The sequence below is a fragment of the Sebastes umbrosus genome, chromosome 14, assembly GCF_015220745.1.
Source record: "Sebastes umbrosus isolate fSebUmb1 chromosome 14, fSebUmb1.pri, whole genome shotgun sequence".
NCBI classification, from domain to species: domain Eukaryota; kingdom Metazoa; phylum Chordata; class Actinopteri; order Perciformes; family Sebastidae; genus Sebastes; species Sebastes umbrosus.
Window position 1 is genome coordinate 11,898,121 of NC_051282.1, and position 20,072 is coordinate 11,918,192.

The 20,072-nt window shown below is 40.5% G+C and overlaps 1 protein-coding gene across 5 annotated transcripts in view; it reads left to right on the forward strand.

The window, feature by feature from the left end:
• Positions 1-20,072, forward strand: part of LOC119501457 (myosin-10) — a 77,957-nt gene that overhangs the window by 19,152 nt on the left and 38,733 nt on the right. For all 5 annotated transcript variants that reach the window (XM_037791828.1, XM_037791827.1, XM_037791830.1 and 2 more), the window contains exon 4: positions 17,787-17,814. In XM_037791828.1, the coding sequence (XP_037647756.1) occupies positions 17,787-17,814 (28 nt within the window). The remainder of the gene's footprint in view (positions 1-17,786; positions 17,815-20,072) is intronic.

The window sequence follows — 20,072 nt, forward strand, 5'->3', positions numbered from 1 at the left end:
GATATTAAATATCTCTTATCCAGCAGAGCAAGAAGGGGATATAGGAGGTAACACAACAGTCAGAGAAGTGGAAAATGTCTTGGAACACAGAGACGAGAGGGAGGGCCATGCTGGGAGAAACAGGGGGGAGAGAAGAGGGAATGTTGAAGGCCTTAATATTGAAGGGGAAAGTGGGGGGGGGGAAAGGGCAACGCTTGGATAAAAGAGGGGAGACCCCTACAGACACGATCAACAGGATTGGTAGTGGAGATTTAAGAATAAAGAAGAGAGAGTAGTGAGGCAAAGGAGACTGAAAAGCAGAGGGAGTCAGGCAAAAAGCAAAAGGGGGCAGACGGGACAGAGTTATGGGGGGAAACAGAGCAGAGGGTACAGGGGGGAAAGGCAGAGGGGGCGGCCAGCATTGTGCCTCACAATGGGGGCTTTGTGCAGTTTGGAGGGGGCTGGGACCAGGGTGCTGTGTGTATGTGTGTGGGTGCAGACGGGGAGGCCTGGAGCTGCAGAGCTCTTCCCTGGGAAAGGAGGCCTCTTGTTGGGGCAGTGAGGGTTGTAGAGGAGGGCTGGTGAAGGGCGCACCCAGGGCCTGAGTGACAAGACAGGTGTGGGAGGGTCAATGGGAGTAAAATGTGTGTGTATGTGTGTGTCAGAGACTTTTTCTTGGGCTTCAGAAGGACTGTGTCCTGGCTACAAGTTCAAGAGACGACTTTCAGACAAATGGGGAAGCCTGTTTAAACAACCAGCTTGTATGAGTGTACTGCAAACACACGCTGTCTTACACACAAATACACAAGTGCAGATGCGTCTTTAACGGCAGACAGATGTGGAGTTCATACAGGATAAAGTCATATTTCTGTTTGGGGGGTCATACATCAGCTCTGATTTATAGTTACGTTCCTCCCCACATGTTCGCGCAGACATTTTTCCTAACCTGGACAGGCCGATGATTGGGAAAACTGTTGTGTGTCAGTAGTCATGCATATATGTATGTGACTGTTTTATGGAAAGAATCTTGGCCTTTTTTTAAATGTTTCCTCAGTCGACACATTTTTTAGATATTACACGTTGATGGATTTCAGAGGTTTGGCTGAAATCACAGAATAAGAATGAATGTTAAGAAGACTAAATCTGTTTCACCTACCTATTTTGCATAGAGTATTGCATTTATTTCAAGACATATAGGTGACACTTCTGAGTATCCAGTGTGTGTTTACCACGCAAAACGTGGTCCTGGAGACACCTACTATAGCAGGAACTACCACAAATAAGGCTTGGAGGTGTTTATATTTCTATGAACAGATTTTGTCACTGCGATAGCATCACAACCAGGCTAGATGCATTCACGAAAGTCATGTGGGTAGTTGAGATCAAAATGAAGGCCGAGTCCAAAGATGGGTGCGGTCTGAGCAAGGGTGCCGGAAGTAGAGGAGAAGGGGCCATTGGCCCCCCCACTTCACGCCCTTGGCCCGATTTGGTGTTGCATGATGGTCTCTAGTAGGGCGATATGGAGAAAATCAAATATCACAATATTTTTGACCAAATACTTTGATACTGATTATTGCAACGATATTGTAGGGTTGACCATTGGTGCTTTTACAAAATATTTACACAGTGCGATTTGTGATGGATAATCATCAGTAATGTGGATATAATGACGATGTGGATAAAGCCAAATAATAGAACAGCTAGAACAGTCTGGTAAATTCAGAAAATGACTTCACTTTACCGTAATGCAGCCTTTAAAACCAGGAAAAGACAACACTTATGCCATATTACAATATCCAAACTCTAAGACGGTATCTATGCTCATATCACAATAGCAATATTATATTGATATTTTGCCCAGCCCTGGTCTCTAGTTACACATGTGTAGTCAATAGTCAACGCTCTTAGCTGCCATGAAGCCAGGTTCTGACCTGTAGTGGTAGGTGTGTGTCTGTTTGAGTGTTGGAGACAGTCCTATAACTGAGAGACGTTGTGATGAGATGATTTAAGGTAGAGCCTCTGTCGTGTCATGTATTGCCCTCGTTCTTGGACAGTGTTGTCATGAGAGACACATAACATCAATGCCAGAGGCCTCAGCGCGTCAGATAGGGTTACCTGACTGATGCTGTCACTGCCCTCTCACTGACACCCGTAACGTTCCAACCCACTGCAGGCAGGGGGGGGGAAGCAGCCAGCTGCACAGCTGTGCATCGTACTGAGTGGTTGCTTGATCTACACCGTTTAATGAGCTACTGATGACATGTGTGTATTTATTAATCTGTAAAGTGAACACATTCATAAAAGTCTGGCGCTTATCCCAGACTGCAAATCATATCACTTTTTTATTCTCACAGCAACTTGACTTTGTTTCACCTCTACTTGTTGCTGCCGCAGTGACCTAGTTTCACTCGTATAAGTCGTAAACGCTCTCGTAACTTTTTATCCCTTTTCCGATTCATCCATTTAGTGTATTATTTTATATTCTTTCACTGATTCATACACAGTCTCACACTGATACAATTTCCCCTCTGTGACTGAAACCCTTCTCCCCCTTGTGTGTCTGGATTCCTGTGGGGCTGCAGAGCTTAGCGCCGCGATATTAGAGGTGCCAGCATAAACAACACACAGGCATACACCCGAAAAACAGCCTTGTCCTGTTGGATTATGGAAGGCCTAGCCATCACAAAGAACCACTGTGGACCAAACAAGCCTCCCGATGGCCTGCCATCTGCAATCGATTACCTTGCCAAATACGTTCCGCAGTATCTCCCGAAACTGCTTTCTCCCCCCTTTCATTGGCTTAAAGGCAACACCCAACAGCACAAGGCTAATTTTACACTCTGTTGTGCAGCACTCTGTTAGCATAAACAAATCTGTGTATGTGTTAGACTTGTAGTGCACACTGCAGTAAAAGATATCCACTGTCTTGTACATATTTAGGCGATAACAAACTGGCCGGAGAAGTGTCTCAAATCTATCATTGACCGTTCAGCAGTAGTAGTGATAATGTGTATTGTATTTCCATGGTAATCCTTGTTGACAGTGCCAGGCATGGAAAATGTATGGACACGATGAGGTGTGACAGCAGCAGCCGTGATATATTTTCCAACAGGAGGAGATCATATATTTTGTATAAAATGTTGATGACATTTGTGCACAAATCCTCGTCCTCCTTGCAAACTGTACAGTGCGCAGTTTTGTGCCGCACACAGGCACTCACCCTGTGCAGTAGTAGAACATTGCTTTGGCTCACACTTAGGCAGAGAGACAACTTATTTCATTACCTTTTGGTCTTTTGACAAAATCCTGAATTCCACATTTGGATCCTCAGCTGGAATTTTTTTCAAAAACTGTGATGAACTAAGACGAACCACAGAAAAAGTAGTATCATTTACCAACAATAAAACAAAAATATAATAATTAAAGATGCTCTATACGATATCCATAGCATCGAACAACTATTTGCTATGTAAATATTAGCTATAGTGGAGTAATGTCTACCAGAGCATTGAAGGAAATTGTGCATGTGAGCTTGCCCCACTGGCTAGCTCACGGCCGGTTTTTGGCCGTTGCCATCTGGGTTATTTGCAAAAAGAAGTGACACGAGAGCGTAGAGCTCAGTAAAACCGAACGGTACGAGCCACCGGCTCAACCGTCGCCACGTTGAGAGCTGTGCGGAGGCCATAGAAAAATGCTCCCAATCTCGCATTTAGTTCCTTTAAATCCAGACTCACTCTGCTAAGATGTTTTTCTGTATGATGATTGGTTAGATAGTTACAACAAAATTGCTTCTATTCGGAGCAATTATTGCTAATGAGTTTATGAGTGGAATGTGAATGACGTTTGTTTAGCCAGGCTGGTGAACAATGGTCTGAATAGTGACAGAGTGTATCAGAAGCAGAGAATAGACCCCACACCTCTTCGCTATTGTGGGAAATGAGAACACGAGCGTGTCTGTGTGTTTTTGTGTTCTGCTATTTTGAAGCTGCTGGTACATTGTCTGGCTTGACCACTGTGCTCAGTGAACCAAAAGATAGATGACGTCCCACTGTTGCCATGTCTCCCGCTTCTCCATGTAGTACTCTGTGTGTTTGTATTTAGTCTGTTCACTGCTTACTCTTGCTCTCTGTCACTTATGCGTATTGCTCTTCTCTTAATCTGCAGCAAGCACAAGCTACAAATAGTTCAAACTGCATTAAACTGTCTCCCTTCCACCCACACCAGATGTTATAGTCCCACTCACTTTACTCACGACTGGGAAGTTGAGCCTTGGGTTTCCATTCCACCGTCAACACTCATATGGTATCTCTGCTATGCTGCCATATAGCTGGTGCATATCTTCCGGGCAACAGACAGTTAATGCAGGGGAATAGACATATTAGATTTCAAAGAGTTTTCTAATTATCCCAAGAATGTTTACCACACCAGTCCACCACCAATCTCCATGAGAAACACGTGGGATCTGGTCCTCTACACCTCTCTCTCTGTTTATCACTCTATCTATCTCGATACCCCTCTTTTTCCCTCCCAGACTTTTCTCATTTCACCCCAGCGTCAGAAGCATTTGAAAAATGTGCTTTGTGGGACTTGAAAAGGGAAAGACTCCAAAAATCCAGTGTGAATGCTCTCTGTAGAGGACAGCTCAGACAGTATAACACAAGCCTTACAAGCCAAACATAAGCCCACGGGACATGGGACTGAGAAGCTGAATTTAACATGCAAGAGACTCTAACTTCCATATGTGTGCAACACTACTGTTTAACCTGTTAAATTGATCTCACCAAAGTTGGTCATCATCAACTTGCAATTTAAACATTTAATACTTGATGATGCAGAGGAAGTCATATTACGCATATTTGACTTAATAGTTTGTGATGAAAGGTCTAGGATTTTCTGTATTGTCTCTTTTTTTTTTGTAGCTCAGATGATTTTTTGTTGTTGTTGTTTCCTTAGGAAAAATGACTACAACCTAAACCATAACAAATCAAATATTATGTACATATAATGACAGATAGAAACTATAAATGTAAAAACAAAATATTCAAAAACAAGGGAGGAGTAAAAATGGTAATAATAATAATAATAATAATAATAATAATGATAATAATAATAATAATAATAATAATGATAATAATAATAATAAAAATAATAATAATAATAATAATAATAATAATAAAATAATAGAAATAAAATAAAATAGAAAAATAAAAAAATGATAACTAATTAAATTTTAAAATGTTTAAATACAATTATTATTATTATTATTATCATTATTATTATTAATAATGATAATAATAATAAAGAAATAAATATAAAATTAATAAATTAATAAAATAAATTCACACACCAGACTTCCTTCTGTTTTGTCTCTTGACTCTTGCCCCCAGTCTTTTTCTGTCTGTGCACAATTAAAGGAATAGTTCAACATTTTGGAAAATACACTTTCTGATGGAGAGCTAAATGAAAAGATCAATACTACTCTGACATGAATGTATCATATCAGGTCTTGAATGACTCTACGGCCAGCAGCTGGTTAGCTTAGCACAAACATTATTAGCACCTTTAAAGCTCACTGATTAACGTGTTATATCTTGTGTAAGGAAGAAATGCAGCGTTTAACGTGGTGTTATGTGTATGTATATAAACGATTGTTTCTGGGCTCCATGGAAGTTACTGCTACCAGCCAAGAAGCAGCAGCATAACCCTGTGAACCCCCCCACTCATTCATTTATTTGTGTTGAGTCCATTTTTCTTGGCTTCAAACAAACTGAAAGTTATTGTGCTGAGGTGGGTGGGGTGGCGAAGCAGAGGTTGTGTTTTCTAAGGATCAGGTGATACAGTACAGTTTTGTTATGAAATCACACACTGTTTCTGTCCAATAAAAAACATTTTTCTCTTTCACTTTGATATGATACTTGTAAGATTTCCCCCCATTCCTGTGGTCTGAAAGGGGCGAGAGAAAGAGGTGGAGAGGGAGACAAACAGGAGAGGTTAGAAAGCTTCAAAAGAGGAAGTTCAAGGTGTAACTGATGGGAATAGCTTCCTCTCTGCCTTTGTGCGTGCGTGCGTGCGTGTGTGTTGGACATCTCTCTACCCTCACAAACACACACTCAGGCGGTCCCTCACACACTGCTGTGATTTCCGAGATGGTGGGGACGTTCACTAACCCATGATGACAGTCTATTTCTGCCTGTGATCTCAGCTGCCAACTGCCATCACTATCCCGAAACTGAATCAGAAGTACTGAAACACACTTAGGATTTCATCTGCAAGTATGTCAGCGGGTGACATGACGTTATTTATAGCTGCAAAGCTCCCATATCTGTTCTCCGTTTTCTACAATGTGCCACTATGATCTGTCCCTCTACTATCTCCATTTTCCCCTTTTCATTCCCCTATCTGGTCCTTTCCCACCACACCCCTCTCGCCTCGTCTGGCTGGTGACACATCCTATAAACTGTCCTACACTCCTCCCTGTCCTGGAAAGTATTCACATGTGCTAGATGCACAGGGAAACATCCTGTGAATGGCAGTGGGAATTTAGGACTGCCCCACCCATTTGTTTGTGCGCTGATGGTGTGAAAATGCTGCATCTCACCTGCATAGTCTACATTGTTGTTTTTTAAATTTCCTTGTTTGGCACACAAGGAGACTATTATTTATGGTTGATAATGAAACACATAAGACAATAGTCATGAAAACAGACATAACCTACACATTTTCACTAGGGCTGAGACGATACACCTATCTCCCGATTCAATACTATCATGATACTTGGGTGCCAATTCGATATGTTTTGTGATTTTTAAGTATTGCGATTCAATATTACGATTTATTGCAATTTTTGTTAACTTTAACACTAGACCATGGAAAAAAGTTGAATCATACACTTCTAGGAACTTTTACTACTATTTTAAAATATCTAAGTTAACACAGTAAAAAAAAATTGGATTTTTAGCATGTATGTAGTCAGAGATGTCCTGATGTCAAATATACAGTATCAGTCATGGTCAGGAATTATTTATTACATTTTTTGCAACCCAAAAATCAAAGAATAAAGACATTTCCCTCACAAATTAGTGGTATTTTCTTGAATATAATCCACTCAATCTTATTTCCATATATGTATTTTGTATATACTGTTCCTTTTGTTAACACCTTATTTTGAAAACCGGACGTAGTCACACGTGTATACTTCCTCTTGTATACATAAAAGTCAGTATATGGGTGCTCTACAGTTGTAGCGTCGGCTGATTTGACCACGGAGATGAGAGTGACGACTGGCTTGACGGCATGTTACCGCAATATAATAACATTTCCTGTCCATGACAGAGTTAGCATGCAGCTTTAGCCGTGATGTCTAGCTCTGCTTTTCCTGCAATGTGTGAAACCCAAAGTGTTTCCATACTTTACTGGATGTGTAGTGTTTACCACTTTGGATTTAAAATGTGATGGTGCAGGTCGTATCAACTCCACCGTTTTCTGCTTTTTCTTTGTTGTTTGTTTTGATGACGGATACGGAACGGATATAACGTCACGTTACTCAGACTACAACAATAAAAGCGGTAACTCCCTTCTACCTCCGCCTAGACTCAAACGAAGCAAATATATTGATTCTGGCATTTAAAAAACAATTTTCAAATCGTAAAAGAAAAAAATCGCGATACATAGGTGAATCGATTTTTTTCCCACCCCTAATTTTTCACTCCACCACCACACCTGCCCCTCATTTCCCCTTAATATCACATCTGTTGTACCACCAGGCTGCTGAAAACAACGCCTGTTCCACACCCAAGAGGCCCCAGTGCTGGCAGGGTGGGAAACCAGGGGCATCCGAATTCCAGCACACAAACACACACATACACACAGACTGGTACACGCATATGGCCAGTCAGCTCAGTGGGGCTGTCTGCCCTTCTGTTCATAGGCTCACGAATGCCTACAAATGCCTAACTGGCAGCTGGTTCAACAGCATTACAGTGACTAACGCAGTTGAGCTGTTTAGTCACTCAGCGGGTGCAAATGGCCATATGTAGAGAAAAGTTCATTGTCGTAACTGAAGAGTTTGATCTATGAGCCAAGATATCTGTTAATCCTGCTGTTGTTTTCCTCAGCCGATATCATAAAAGGACCTGATTAGTAAACCTTTATCTGCTGACACTCAACAGTTTGGTACAAATTGCTACAGACCTCATTTTTGAGCTCATTATAATGAGCAGGGGACCCGTGCTGCTTTTACCACTGAAATGAGACATTTTACAGCTCTAGTATTTCTCATCTTTTAGCGTTACTTTTAAAACTCACTGCCCTGTACAAATCCTGTAGTCTACACTGTCAGCATGAAACCTATTTATTCTTATAATAATGACTTGAAGCCTTGTGGGGGTAATGACTCCAGTCCTACCTTCAAAGTACCCTCGAGAAAAGTGAATGATGTCACTGGAATTTTAAAGGGGCACTCCACCGATTTTACACATGACATTCAGTTCACTCGTCACGAGGAGCACTACTCAACTTGTGAAAACAGTTGTACAATAATGTCATCTATGGCTCTAAAGCTGCGTTTAGACATTTTAGACACGACGTGACTCCCTAAAAGTGAACGGAATCACACGATTAGACACCAGCTTTGGGCAGCACAAACTGTGGCGAAGACACGTCTGTGTGAGTTGAAAATGTCTCAAATTGAGCAAACAATACAAATCGCATTGTAATCTTGCTTCATAATCTTACAGAGACAAGACAACAAAGGAGAGTGAGTGGAGGGAAATGATTGAACGAACTGGAGTACTGATTCGTTTTTATGCCTCCGCACCAGCGACCGCCGTGACTGGAAGCATTATGTTTTGCTGACGTCCGTTCGTCCGTCTGGACCATTCTTGTGAACGTGATATCTCAGGAAGGCCTTGAGGGAATTGCTACAAATTTGGCGCAAACGTCCACTTGGACTCGAGTATGAACTGATTAGATTTTCAAAAGTCACGCTCAAGGTCACTGTGACCTCACAAGACACGTTTTTGGCCATAACTGAAGAATTCATACGCTAATTATGACAATTTAACACACATGTCTAGCAGAATAAGATGATGAAGTGATGACATTTTGAACAGACATGGATGTAAACTGCAAATTGACAGGTTGGTGAAGGCATACAACCGTGAGGCGGAAACTGTAGTTAAGATCAGTCAGAAGAGGCAATAGAAATGCTCCCAATCTCATATTTATTTAGCACCATTAACAATGAACTGAATTGCTAGGTTTTGGTAGTTTTGTGTACACTCAAGAATATCACGTTGTTCTTGCTTTGCACTAAAGATTTCTTAAAAGCTTATAAATAGATCACTTATAGACCTACAAGTAAGTACTATACAAAGAAGTGTATCCTGTGTTACTTTAATGTCCGCCTCTAGCCTGCCTTCTCCTTTACTTCACTCAACGCATTACCCTTAATCGCTACTGGAGGATTAATTGCTGATTAAAAGTCTGTTTATCTTATCAAAACTGCTGTTGGAGGATGTCGCACATTACTCTTCTTCAGCCCTCTACTTAACTGTGTTTAATTTGCGTCTTATCGTAATTGTCCGGAAGCTTCAAAGTGACAGTTAAACACTGCAGGTACTCGCAGACCAGAACACTTCCCAGATCACGCTGACTGTTTGCTACTTCCACTGTCTGGGAATGTGAACGTGCTCTGTCTCTCACACACACACACACACACACACACACACACACACATACACACACTTAGAGCTTTGTTCCTCTGGTTTTAAGTAGCTCTGGATTGTGTCCTCTGCTCTGGGCCTTTATGAGTAAGCAGCCCGCAATTTTTATATTACCTTTACACTAATACAATCACCATATTCTACGCTGATGAAGGAGTTGTGTGTTCACGAGTGTGGGTTTGTAATTGTGGGTGAACGTCACCACGTACAGCAGCAGTTTATGGATTTCAGGATTTCTCATCTGTGTGAAGTGGTTGCCATGACGCCAGAATTTTCATTGTGTGCAGTTGCGTTTTACGACTTCTTTTACGAAGCTAATTGTGAGAAGCTTGAGCCCTAATGTGGAAAAATGTGTTACATCCAGCTACAAAGACCCCGAAAGGTTGAAAATCATGTTTTCAAGCCAAATTTGTACCACTGTTTATAGCTGCGTGTTCTTAATCAGAAAGACGTGATTTCTTTAATCTTCAAAATACTTTAGTTTTTTGAAAAGTGTGTGCATGAAGTGGTCAGTGAGTTCTGTTATATATAAATAAGTCTGCATAGGAGTTGACAAGGGTCTGGTGTCAGCTTTTCCATCTGGTTATCTTTGCCAATGTTATCACAAGAATAAGATTAATGAGAATACGTGTGAATGTAATCATGGATTGTTTGACAGCTGGCCGATCCACATGCACAGAGCTAACATTGAAGCAACAGTTTGCAACAATTAGGAGTGCAATTTGTGGGTTAGACTTCGGGTCAAACTGCATTGATCTGGAGCCATATTGCAGAGGACCATTGACAATAAATGGACGTAATTATGATCCTTGAGCTAAGAATGTTTTTGTACACCAAGGTTTGGTTTCAGCAGGGGATGAGGAGAATGTTTTTGGTGGTTGAGGTTAGGAATCCTCGAACCTTTTCAGCCCAAATGAGACATTTTCTTCCACCCTCATTAAAATCGTGAAAGAAAGAAATTACTGTTACGCTGACCATGCCGTTCTTTTTGCATGTTTTTGGCGTATAACTACATTTCATTTATAGTTAACATTATTGCTGATCATATTTGTAAGGCATACGGTAGTGCTTAAGGTTGGTTAACATTTTTTACCTACCTTCTAACAGTGTGGAGTCTTGAGAAAACAATATATTGTGCCAGTCTTTTGGTCTCTTGTTAAAGTCCGGGTAAAGTAAAATCAGAGATTTGTTTCTAATCTAGGGCTGTCAATCGATACAAATATTTAATTGCAATTAACCGATGATTGTCCATAATTAATTGTGATTAATTGCATATTAATCGTTTTTTATTTTTTTATTTGTTCAAAATGTACCTTAAAGGGAGATTTGTCAAGTATTTAATTCTCTTATCAACATGGGAGTGGGCAAATATGCTTGCTTTATGCAAATGTAATTATGTTTTTATTATTGGAAATCAATTAACAACACAAAACAATGACAAATATTGTCCAGAAACCCTCACAGGTACTGCATTTAGCATAAAAAATGTGCTCAAATCATAACATGGCAAACTCAAGCCCAACAGGCAAAAACAGCTGTCAGTGTGTCAGTGACTTAACTATGACTTGCCCCAAACTACATGTGATTATCATAAAGTGGGCATGTCTGTAAAGGGGAGACTCGTGGGTACCCATAGAACCCATTTTCATTCAAATATCTTGAGGTCAGAGGTCAAGGGACCCCTTTGAAAATGGCCATGCCAGTTTTTCCTCACCAAAATTTACTGTAAGTTTGGAGTGTTATTTAGCCTCCTTTGTGACAAACTATTATTACATGGTTTGTACCAATGAATTATATAGCCTTTGTAGTTTTATATGATGCCAATATCTTCCTGAGCCCCCTACGACTTAAAAATCGCAAGTTGCATTGAAACGAATTTGCATTAATGCGTTATCGCATTAACTTTGACAGCCCAAATAATAACACCTTTTTTCTGTGGTGTGACAAACTCAGAACACATTTATTTTTCACTTTACCCGGACTTTAATGAAAATCACTGTATGTACTATGAAGAGGGAACTCCATATAAGCAAGGTGTGTATAGTTTAAAGTAGATTACATGTATGGGTATGAAAACAGAGCAATAATCTGAGAGTTACAGTCAGGAGTGTGATACGGAGGCTGTACAAGGTTAGATGAGGTTGATAATAGGGGGTTATATTGTAACGATTGGGGCTTTTGTGGAGACGGAGGGAGAGGGGGATTGCTCTGGAATGTGAAGAATGAGTTTTTTTTAATCCTCGTGTGGGATAAATTATTAGCGACAAAGGGAACCCTGCTGTGAAACACAGGCTCGTCTCCTACTGTGGGAGTTTAAAGTGAGATACGTGTATCGGTTTTGTGTACCGACTGTGTGCAGTTGTTTGAATTGATTGGAGTGCAAAATAGTGTGTTTAATGAATAATGTGTTTTCAGCCTTTTTGATTTGACATGATAAGTGACATTTATATAACAAGCTCAGGAAATAAGTGTCACTATAGAGGAATGGCTGTTACATCAGTTGAAAGTATTGTTTTTAGAACTGCCTGCTCTTGATCTTGAGCATGAAGTAGAAGTGAAGTATTTCACCCTGCAGTGAACTGTGGCAGCAATACTGATTGGTCTGAAAGCTGCCTTTTCCTGTGCTGTCATTTAGATTTGTATTTAGCTTGTTTCCAAACAGAGACTGAACTGTGGTCTAACCTAAACTCGATGAATGAATGGGCCAACTTATTTCCATCCCACATTAACATTACCTAAATGATTGGCTGTGAGTTGTTGCGGAGGAAATAACAGTGCAGCTAAAAGTTCTGATGAGGTGATGAAATTAAAAACATCTGTCTGTGTGGAAAAGTGATTTTGTTTCCAGTAAAGTTCCTGCTCTGTAGTGGTCTGACTGAGTAATCTCGCTTTGCAGCGTTCACGGGGGGAAAAGGGGAAATGAGAGCAACAGAGAGAAAGGGGAAACACAAAGGGGGTAAAGATTTAGTGAGGCAGTAATGAGCTACTGGAAGGGAAGCACGCATTCTGTTTGATTGGTCCGCCTACGCCTGTGCCAGCATGGCATCCTGGGTAAATATGACCCAGCAGTTAGTTGCTGTGGGGATCTAGGAAGCAGCGGCTGCCAAGAGAACCAAGGTGGGAGCACGGACCAGATAGATGCACGCACTCACCCACTCAAACAGCACAGGTCACGTTAGATTGTTAAAGACAGTGTGTGACAATTAGGGGGATCTATTGGGAGAAATGGAATATAATATTATTAAGTATGTTTTCTTTAGTGTATAATCACCTGAAAATGTGATTTGTTGTGTTTTTGTTACCTTAGAATGAGCTATTTATATTAGGGTGGGGGAAAAATCAATACAGCATAGTATCACGATATTCTGCGTGGCAATATTGTATCGATACACAGACATCAAGTATCGATCTTTTATTTTATAAACTATTAACATCTTAACAATTCGTCGGTTCGCAAGGATGCTTCTGTCATTCAGAAGTTGTAACAGGCTTAGTCTTATAGCTGGAGTGAAGATATTGGTATCATATGAAATTAGAAATTCTATGGAATCGATTGGTACCTTTCCAAGTTAGCTTGTCGGGAAGAACGCTAAATTGGCAAAATTGGCACAGCCCTTTTCAGAGGGGTCCCTTGACCTCTGACCTGAAGATATGTGATTGTAAACTCTGAGATGAATAGAATGAAAACTGTATCTTATTAGATAAAACAGATGTTGACAAACTGCATAAGTTGCAGTTGAAAAAAGGTAACTTTAAGACAATATATCTTATTGCAATACTCAGCATGTCGCAAAATGTTTAAAATCGCAATAAGATTGTATTGTGACTTATATCGTGATAATGTCATATCATGGGCTTCTGTTGATTCCCACCCCTAGTTCATATCTACATAGGGAGCAGGTCCTCTCCACGGAGCTGGCCTCCATGTTTTTGCAGTAGCCCAGGACGGACAAACCAAACACCCGCACTAGATAGGACCATTCTTGTTTTTGCGTTGGCCACCGTAGTTTTTCTACACGCTTGGCACAGAGGAGAAGTTTCAGTTGGTTGCAATCTCACTGCTAGATGCCTTCAAATCCTATAAACTGCACATTTTAAAATTAAATTTTACCAAAACATATTCATCACAAAAAGTTTAACATATCTTTATAATTACCAGACTGTCAAAGATCACAAGATCTAAATGTACTTGTGTCTGATTGCTCTCTACTGGATGGAGCAGCATGTGTTTGATGGAAGAGGACGCTTTTACAAAACTTCCCTTTGCTTCTGGCTGGTGAAGTCAGTATTTATTTTATGTTGTGTGACCTTACAGAAGAATACAATCACAAAGGGAATGTTACATTAAAGGAATGATTGTCTATCAGGGAAAGAGCTGGAGGGGTTAGATGTGGAGGTGATGGATGTCCACGGAGGAATATAAGGTCAAATGAAAAGTATAAAGAGGACAAACGGATGTCTGACGAGCAGAGAATGAAGGGAGAGTAGCTCTAATGGAGGTGTGTTTGCTGACCCGTTTATTGTCTCGAACAAGCTTTCCTTTGCAATTCCCTTCCCATCAGCTAGGACTGATCCCTGTCACATTTTCACAAACACATTCGCAGTCAAAGACATCTCAACCTCACTCTCATAGGTCCATCTGTTTCTTCATTTACCTTTCAAGGACATTTGCCATTCTGCCATTTCATGTCAGTGATCAGATCAGTCAACAGGGGTCGGCTGAGGTCATCTTATCTCACACACTGATCAGAGATTGCTTCATAATGATAGGCAGACAGGCACACACAGGAATAGAGCTTTACAACATGTGAAAGGCTGTACTGTCGTGACACATTTGTCTGAACTTCCTTTTGTTGTTGTAGTTTTTCTCTGTAAATGCATGGTATCTATTACTGCTCATGCTGCCACAACTCCAAACAAATGACTTCTGCTGCTGCTGCCAGCGAACAAAGCATGTGCACCCGAGGATTTTTTCTCAGGAAAGACTTATCTGTCACATGGTGTTTATTAAGGCACCAGAGCAACACTTGAAGTATCTGTTTGGACATTTGGGTGCAGTTGTAGGACATTTGGAAAGTCCAGAGTGGCACTTTAAGTACACAATTTGTAACAGATTTTTTCCCCCCATTTGTTGCAGTTTGCAGTCATGAGTGAATTTCAGAAGCATGAGGTCACACTGGTTCTCTCTTTAATCATGTAAAGCTGAATTGATGTTGCTCTGAGTGGCTGTTTAGTGAGTGTGTATGTGGTTTTCATACTCATGATAGGTCACGCAGCATTGCATGCCTCAGTCCAGCGAGGCTGGAGGTGCAAGGTCTTGTGAAAATCAACATTTGGTGAATCTGATAAGCTTCAGGTTTATGTAGATCTGGCTGTGAAACACAGACTGGAAGAGTAATCAAACTCTGACCTGTGTTTCGGGCTGCCTCATCATCAAGGGAGATTGGGCCAGTTAAAGTGAGCAGCTCATTCATCATTCCCATTATTACAGTAACTCTCATCCAACACAAGTGTGCATACATTTGTTTTATTTCTGCATATTGTGTTGGAGCGTGTCTGCATTGCATTTGAATTCATCATTCTTGGATGAGAAAAACTGACTTTTACTGTTACAAGGTCTCCAGATGCTCACACACACGAGCAGCCAAACTCATTTGTCTCCAGCTTTTCTCACCCGAGGGAAGTTCACGCTTAAGTGCAGGAACAAAAGGTAATTTCTTTGTTGGTAGATAACACCTTAAAGACTGCCTGATCCGTCTGGGAAAGCTGACCCACATCAACGAGGTGTGAGCTAATGGGTTATAGGAGGATAATGTGTTATTCTGTGGAAACAACTCAACTCTTCATCCCTACAGTGGATGGCTATTAAAGAGACTACTAACATTATCCATTAGAGGTTGTAACTAATAATGGTCTTCAGCTGAACTGGCCTTTATTCAAACATAATGGAGGAAGAGAACTACAAAGGAAAGCATTTAACACAGCCACAGTGTAATATCTAACAGCTCAATCTGCTCACATTCCTCAACAATGTGTGACATGTGGGTGCATATGGGGTGGCCCCTTTCCTTTCAGTTTTATTGAGTTTAGGAATGTGGAGGTGTTCCCAAATTTGTCTTTTTCAGGAAATGAAAAATATCCGTACTTCCTGCCACAAGAATGTTAGCAACGGTTGAAGGGCAGCAGGAGGACACACAAAGTACAAACAGTATTACTCTAAAATCATAATCCATCCTGTTGTTGTCTCTGTATTGTTACACTGCCATGATGAAAGATATCCTCAACGTCTTGTGTGCAATCCAAAATATCATCTCAACTCAAAGAGCCTGTTTGCACACAGAGGTTGTTTGTGTGATGATAGACATGGTGTGCCACAAGGTATCCATATATCTGCTCCTCCTGTATTCCACTTACCTCCGTTTTAGCCTCTGGCTTTTTGATGTGGACCCATGTGATGCGGTCATTTCGGGGTTCATCCCTCACACAGTACACAAGCAGATAGTTTTGTGATTTTAAGTCACGCCTGTAAGTTTCAGTCAAAGAAAACAGTTACTGCACTTCACATGTTTTTTTTAATCAGATGGCTCCTTTCATGTGAACTGATGAATGTTAGAGTACTTTCTTGAGGTTGATACATGGATACATGTCATTGGAGCTGTGAATCGATTCAAATATTTAATTGCGATTAATCGCATGATTATCCATAGTTAATCGCAATTAATTGCAAATTAATCTGTTCAACAATAACCTTAAAGGAAGATGAGTCAAGTATCTAAATCTCTTATCAACATGGGAGTGGGCAAATATGCTGCTTTATGCAAATGTATGTATATATTATTATTATTATTCAGCTGGGATCGGCTCCAGAGACCCCGCGACCCTCAATAGGATAAGCGGTTACAGATAATGAATGAATGAATATGCCAGTATCTTCACTCTAGCTTTAAAACTGCGTTAACATTGACAGCCCTAGTTAACATGAATGATAGATCAGTGATTAAAAATCATAAAGAAGTTGCTTTTGACAGAATGTCTTGAAATCAGGTTACGTTGAGGAATTACGTAATTTCTATTAATTTATCAAGCTGACATTTTAAGCGTTGTTTTTGGTTCCTTTTTTGTTTGTTCATTACATTATCTCATGAAGTATTCTTGTTGACCTTTGGTCAAGTAGGCCTCAGTTTTTACAACCAGGGGAACTCGTACCCCAGGTGGTACTTCTGCGGTTGTGCTTGGGAAGCTCAATTAACTCAACTAAATTCAACTAAATCAACTAAGAAGATGGGTTATTTGACAAGTTGAAAGCATTAGCTAAAAGTAATGGATAAATGAGCTACGAGAGTACGACACAATACATGTTGGGAAGCACTGATCTACAGGATGTTAAAACATTTCGCCTGATAATCTGAGGAAGTAAAAGCTGGCGTATTCACAGACCTAACTCATCCTCTCTAAATATGAAAGAAATATGTGAAAAACATGTAAACCAGTGGGTATATTAAATTAGGACATGCTCTGCTTGTGACAGTTTATGTTAGCTGATAAACGGGTCAGTTCCCTCTGGGTCCTGGTCTTTGTAGTTCTTTGTAGTGCGCAGCAGGACCTTCGAAGTTGAGAGGTCACACAGTTCAGTGAGCATAGCTAATCCTGTCATCTGGACTTCAGTCTGAATTCCTCTGTGATGAAAGGTGTTAGAGCTTCGGTTACTAGTCCGGGTGTCAGTTTATGGCCATTACACAGCATGGCTTTACAGGGTAGTCTGGGATGGATGAAGGAGGCTGAGGAATGAGCTGTTAAATGTACACACACACTGGATTAATGTGACTAAAGTGTCCTTGGAGGAAAATTCCAGTGTTTCCCATTATTCTCTGGAAAAATCAATATCAGTTGTGTTCATTTAGGAGCAATTCTACCATACAGTCTTACCCAGCATACAGTAGCTCCTGTATTTTCATGTTGATGCTGTGTCCTGTACCAAGAAAAATAACTGGTTAAATTGCATTGCATTTGAGTGTGTTATAGTCCAGCAAAACCGGAGGGAAGATGGAAAGATGCTGACTGTGTTTTTCTGTTTTCTCTGAACAGATCGTGAGGACCAATCAATCCTTTGCACGTAAGTATTGCAACTCTTAACTCTTTTATTAATTGCCTCCTTGGCCTCTCCTCTCCTGAGGTCATTGCTCTGTTCGGACAGATGATCTCTTTGTTAAGGTGGTTCTGGTGATAAAGCAGCTTAACGGGCTGGAAAATGAAACTGTCTCAAGATGAAGATTATATAGCTGCACCTTAATAAGGTTATCTTCTATAAAGACAGCGTCTCACTTCTTGTTCTGAAGTAAAATAATAATTAATAGTTGTATATAACACACATTACGATGAGAGCACTTTATACGGATCATCACTTCTGAATTTACTCTTTTCCTGGTTGTTTCGTCTCTGTGAAGTAACCCTTTCCCCATCTCCCTTCTTGTTCTCACCCTGAGTCAGTTGGCTGGCTCCCATCGTCCTGCTGTTTTATTTAAAGACCGGTTTCAAATAGCTTTTTGCGGATGCTGGGCTGCGCAGCGGCTTTGCCCAATACTGAGGGAGTTATGAGTGCGGTTTGGTGCCCTGCCTTCATCGTCTTTGGCAGAGAGTAATTAAGTGCCACACTCTTTCAATGTGGCTTGAGTTGAAGCTGCCAATGAGCAGACATGCGCTGTTGCATAATCTGTCCTAGATTTTAAAAAACTACACCCCCTGTTGGTTACAGTGGAGCCATTTTAACAGCACTGTTCAATAAGCAGGGTGGTCACCCAGTTTAGAGAAGCTGATTCATCACTGAGAAGACATCTATATTGATCTCAGTTGAATCTCCCAGAACAATCTGAGGAATAAGAGAATAGATCTTCAGATCTTTCTGACTTCGTCTTGTGAGGCTGTAATTCTAAATTTTCCTCCTGAGGTCACAAAAATGTTATCTAATCTTATGTTATCTTTTCTTATTGTACTTTCACCGTAACCTCCATCTCATTAAAGAGATGTAGCATCAAGTGGTCTCACTACTATTTCACATGCTACTCTTCCTCCAAGGAAAATTAATCCTGGGGTGTGCAGGCCAGCTTTATATGGGTCTGATCAGGGTCTGAAATTCCGTTTTTTTCCTCACCGTCCACTGTGGCAGGTCACTGAACATTTCTACTGGCCACTCATTTTTATTTGTCTGCCATTTCTGAAATCTATGAAGAACGCTTTAGAAATATAAACACTGAATTAGTGGATCAGACCACTACCTACCAGACAGTAGAAATTCAGGGTGGGAAACAAATTGATTCACCTATGTATCGCAGTTTTAGTTTTTACGATTTCAAAATAGATTTTTTTAATGCCAGAATCAATATATTTGCTTCATTTGAGTCTATGCAGAGGTAGAAGGAAGTGACCGCTTTTATTGTTGTAGTCAGAGTAACGTGACGTCATATCCCTTCCGTATCAGTCAACCAAAACAAACCACAGCCGGCTGCAGCCGGCCAAAATGAGAAAGCAGAAAACGGCGGAGGGTCTGCTTTGATACGACCTGCACTCTCACATTTTAAATCCAAAGTGGTAAACACTACACATCCAGTAAAGTATGGAAACACTTTGGAGTTCACACATTGCCAGGAAAAGCAGAGCTAGACGTCATGGCTAAAGCTGCATGCTAACTCTGTCATGGACAGGAAATGTTATCGTATTGCGGTAACGTGCGGTCAAGCCAGCAGTCACTCGCATCTCCGTGGTCAAATGGGCCGACGCTACAACTGTAGAGCACCCATATACTGACATTTAATGTTAAATGCATTCAAACGGCACCGATGGAGCTGACCGTGGATGTATAAAGAGAACGGAGCTGACGGGAGAGCTAGCGACGGACGCGTGTGACTACGTCTGGTTTTCAGAATAAGGTGTTAATAAACGGTACTGTATATACAAAATACATATATGGAAAAAAGATTGATTGGATTATATTCACCAGAAGTATAAAACATTACATGTCCCATATAAATTAAAAGAAAATACCAATACTTTGTGAGGGAAACGTCTTTATTCTTTGATTTTTGGGTCGCTGCAAAATATTTAATAAATAATACCAGACAATAACTCATATATTTGACTTCAGGACATCTCTGACTACATACATGCTGAAAATTAAACATGTTTACTGTATCACTTTAGATATTTTCCAGAGTAAATGACCCTAGAAGTGTATGATTCAACTTTTTCCCATGGTCCAGTGTTAAAAAGGTTAACAAAAATTTAAATAAATCGTAATATCGAATTGCAATACTTGTAGAATCACAATACTTAAAAATTGCAATACATATGGAATCGGCACCTAAGTAACGTGATAGT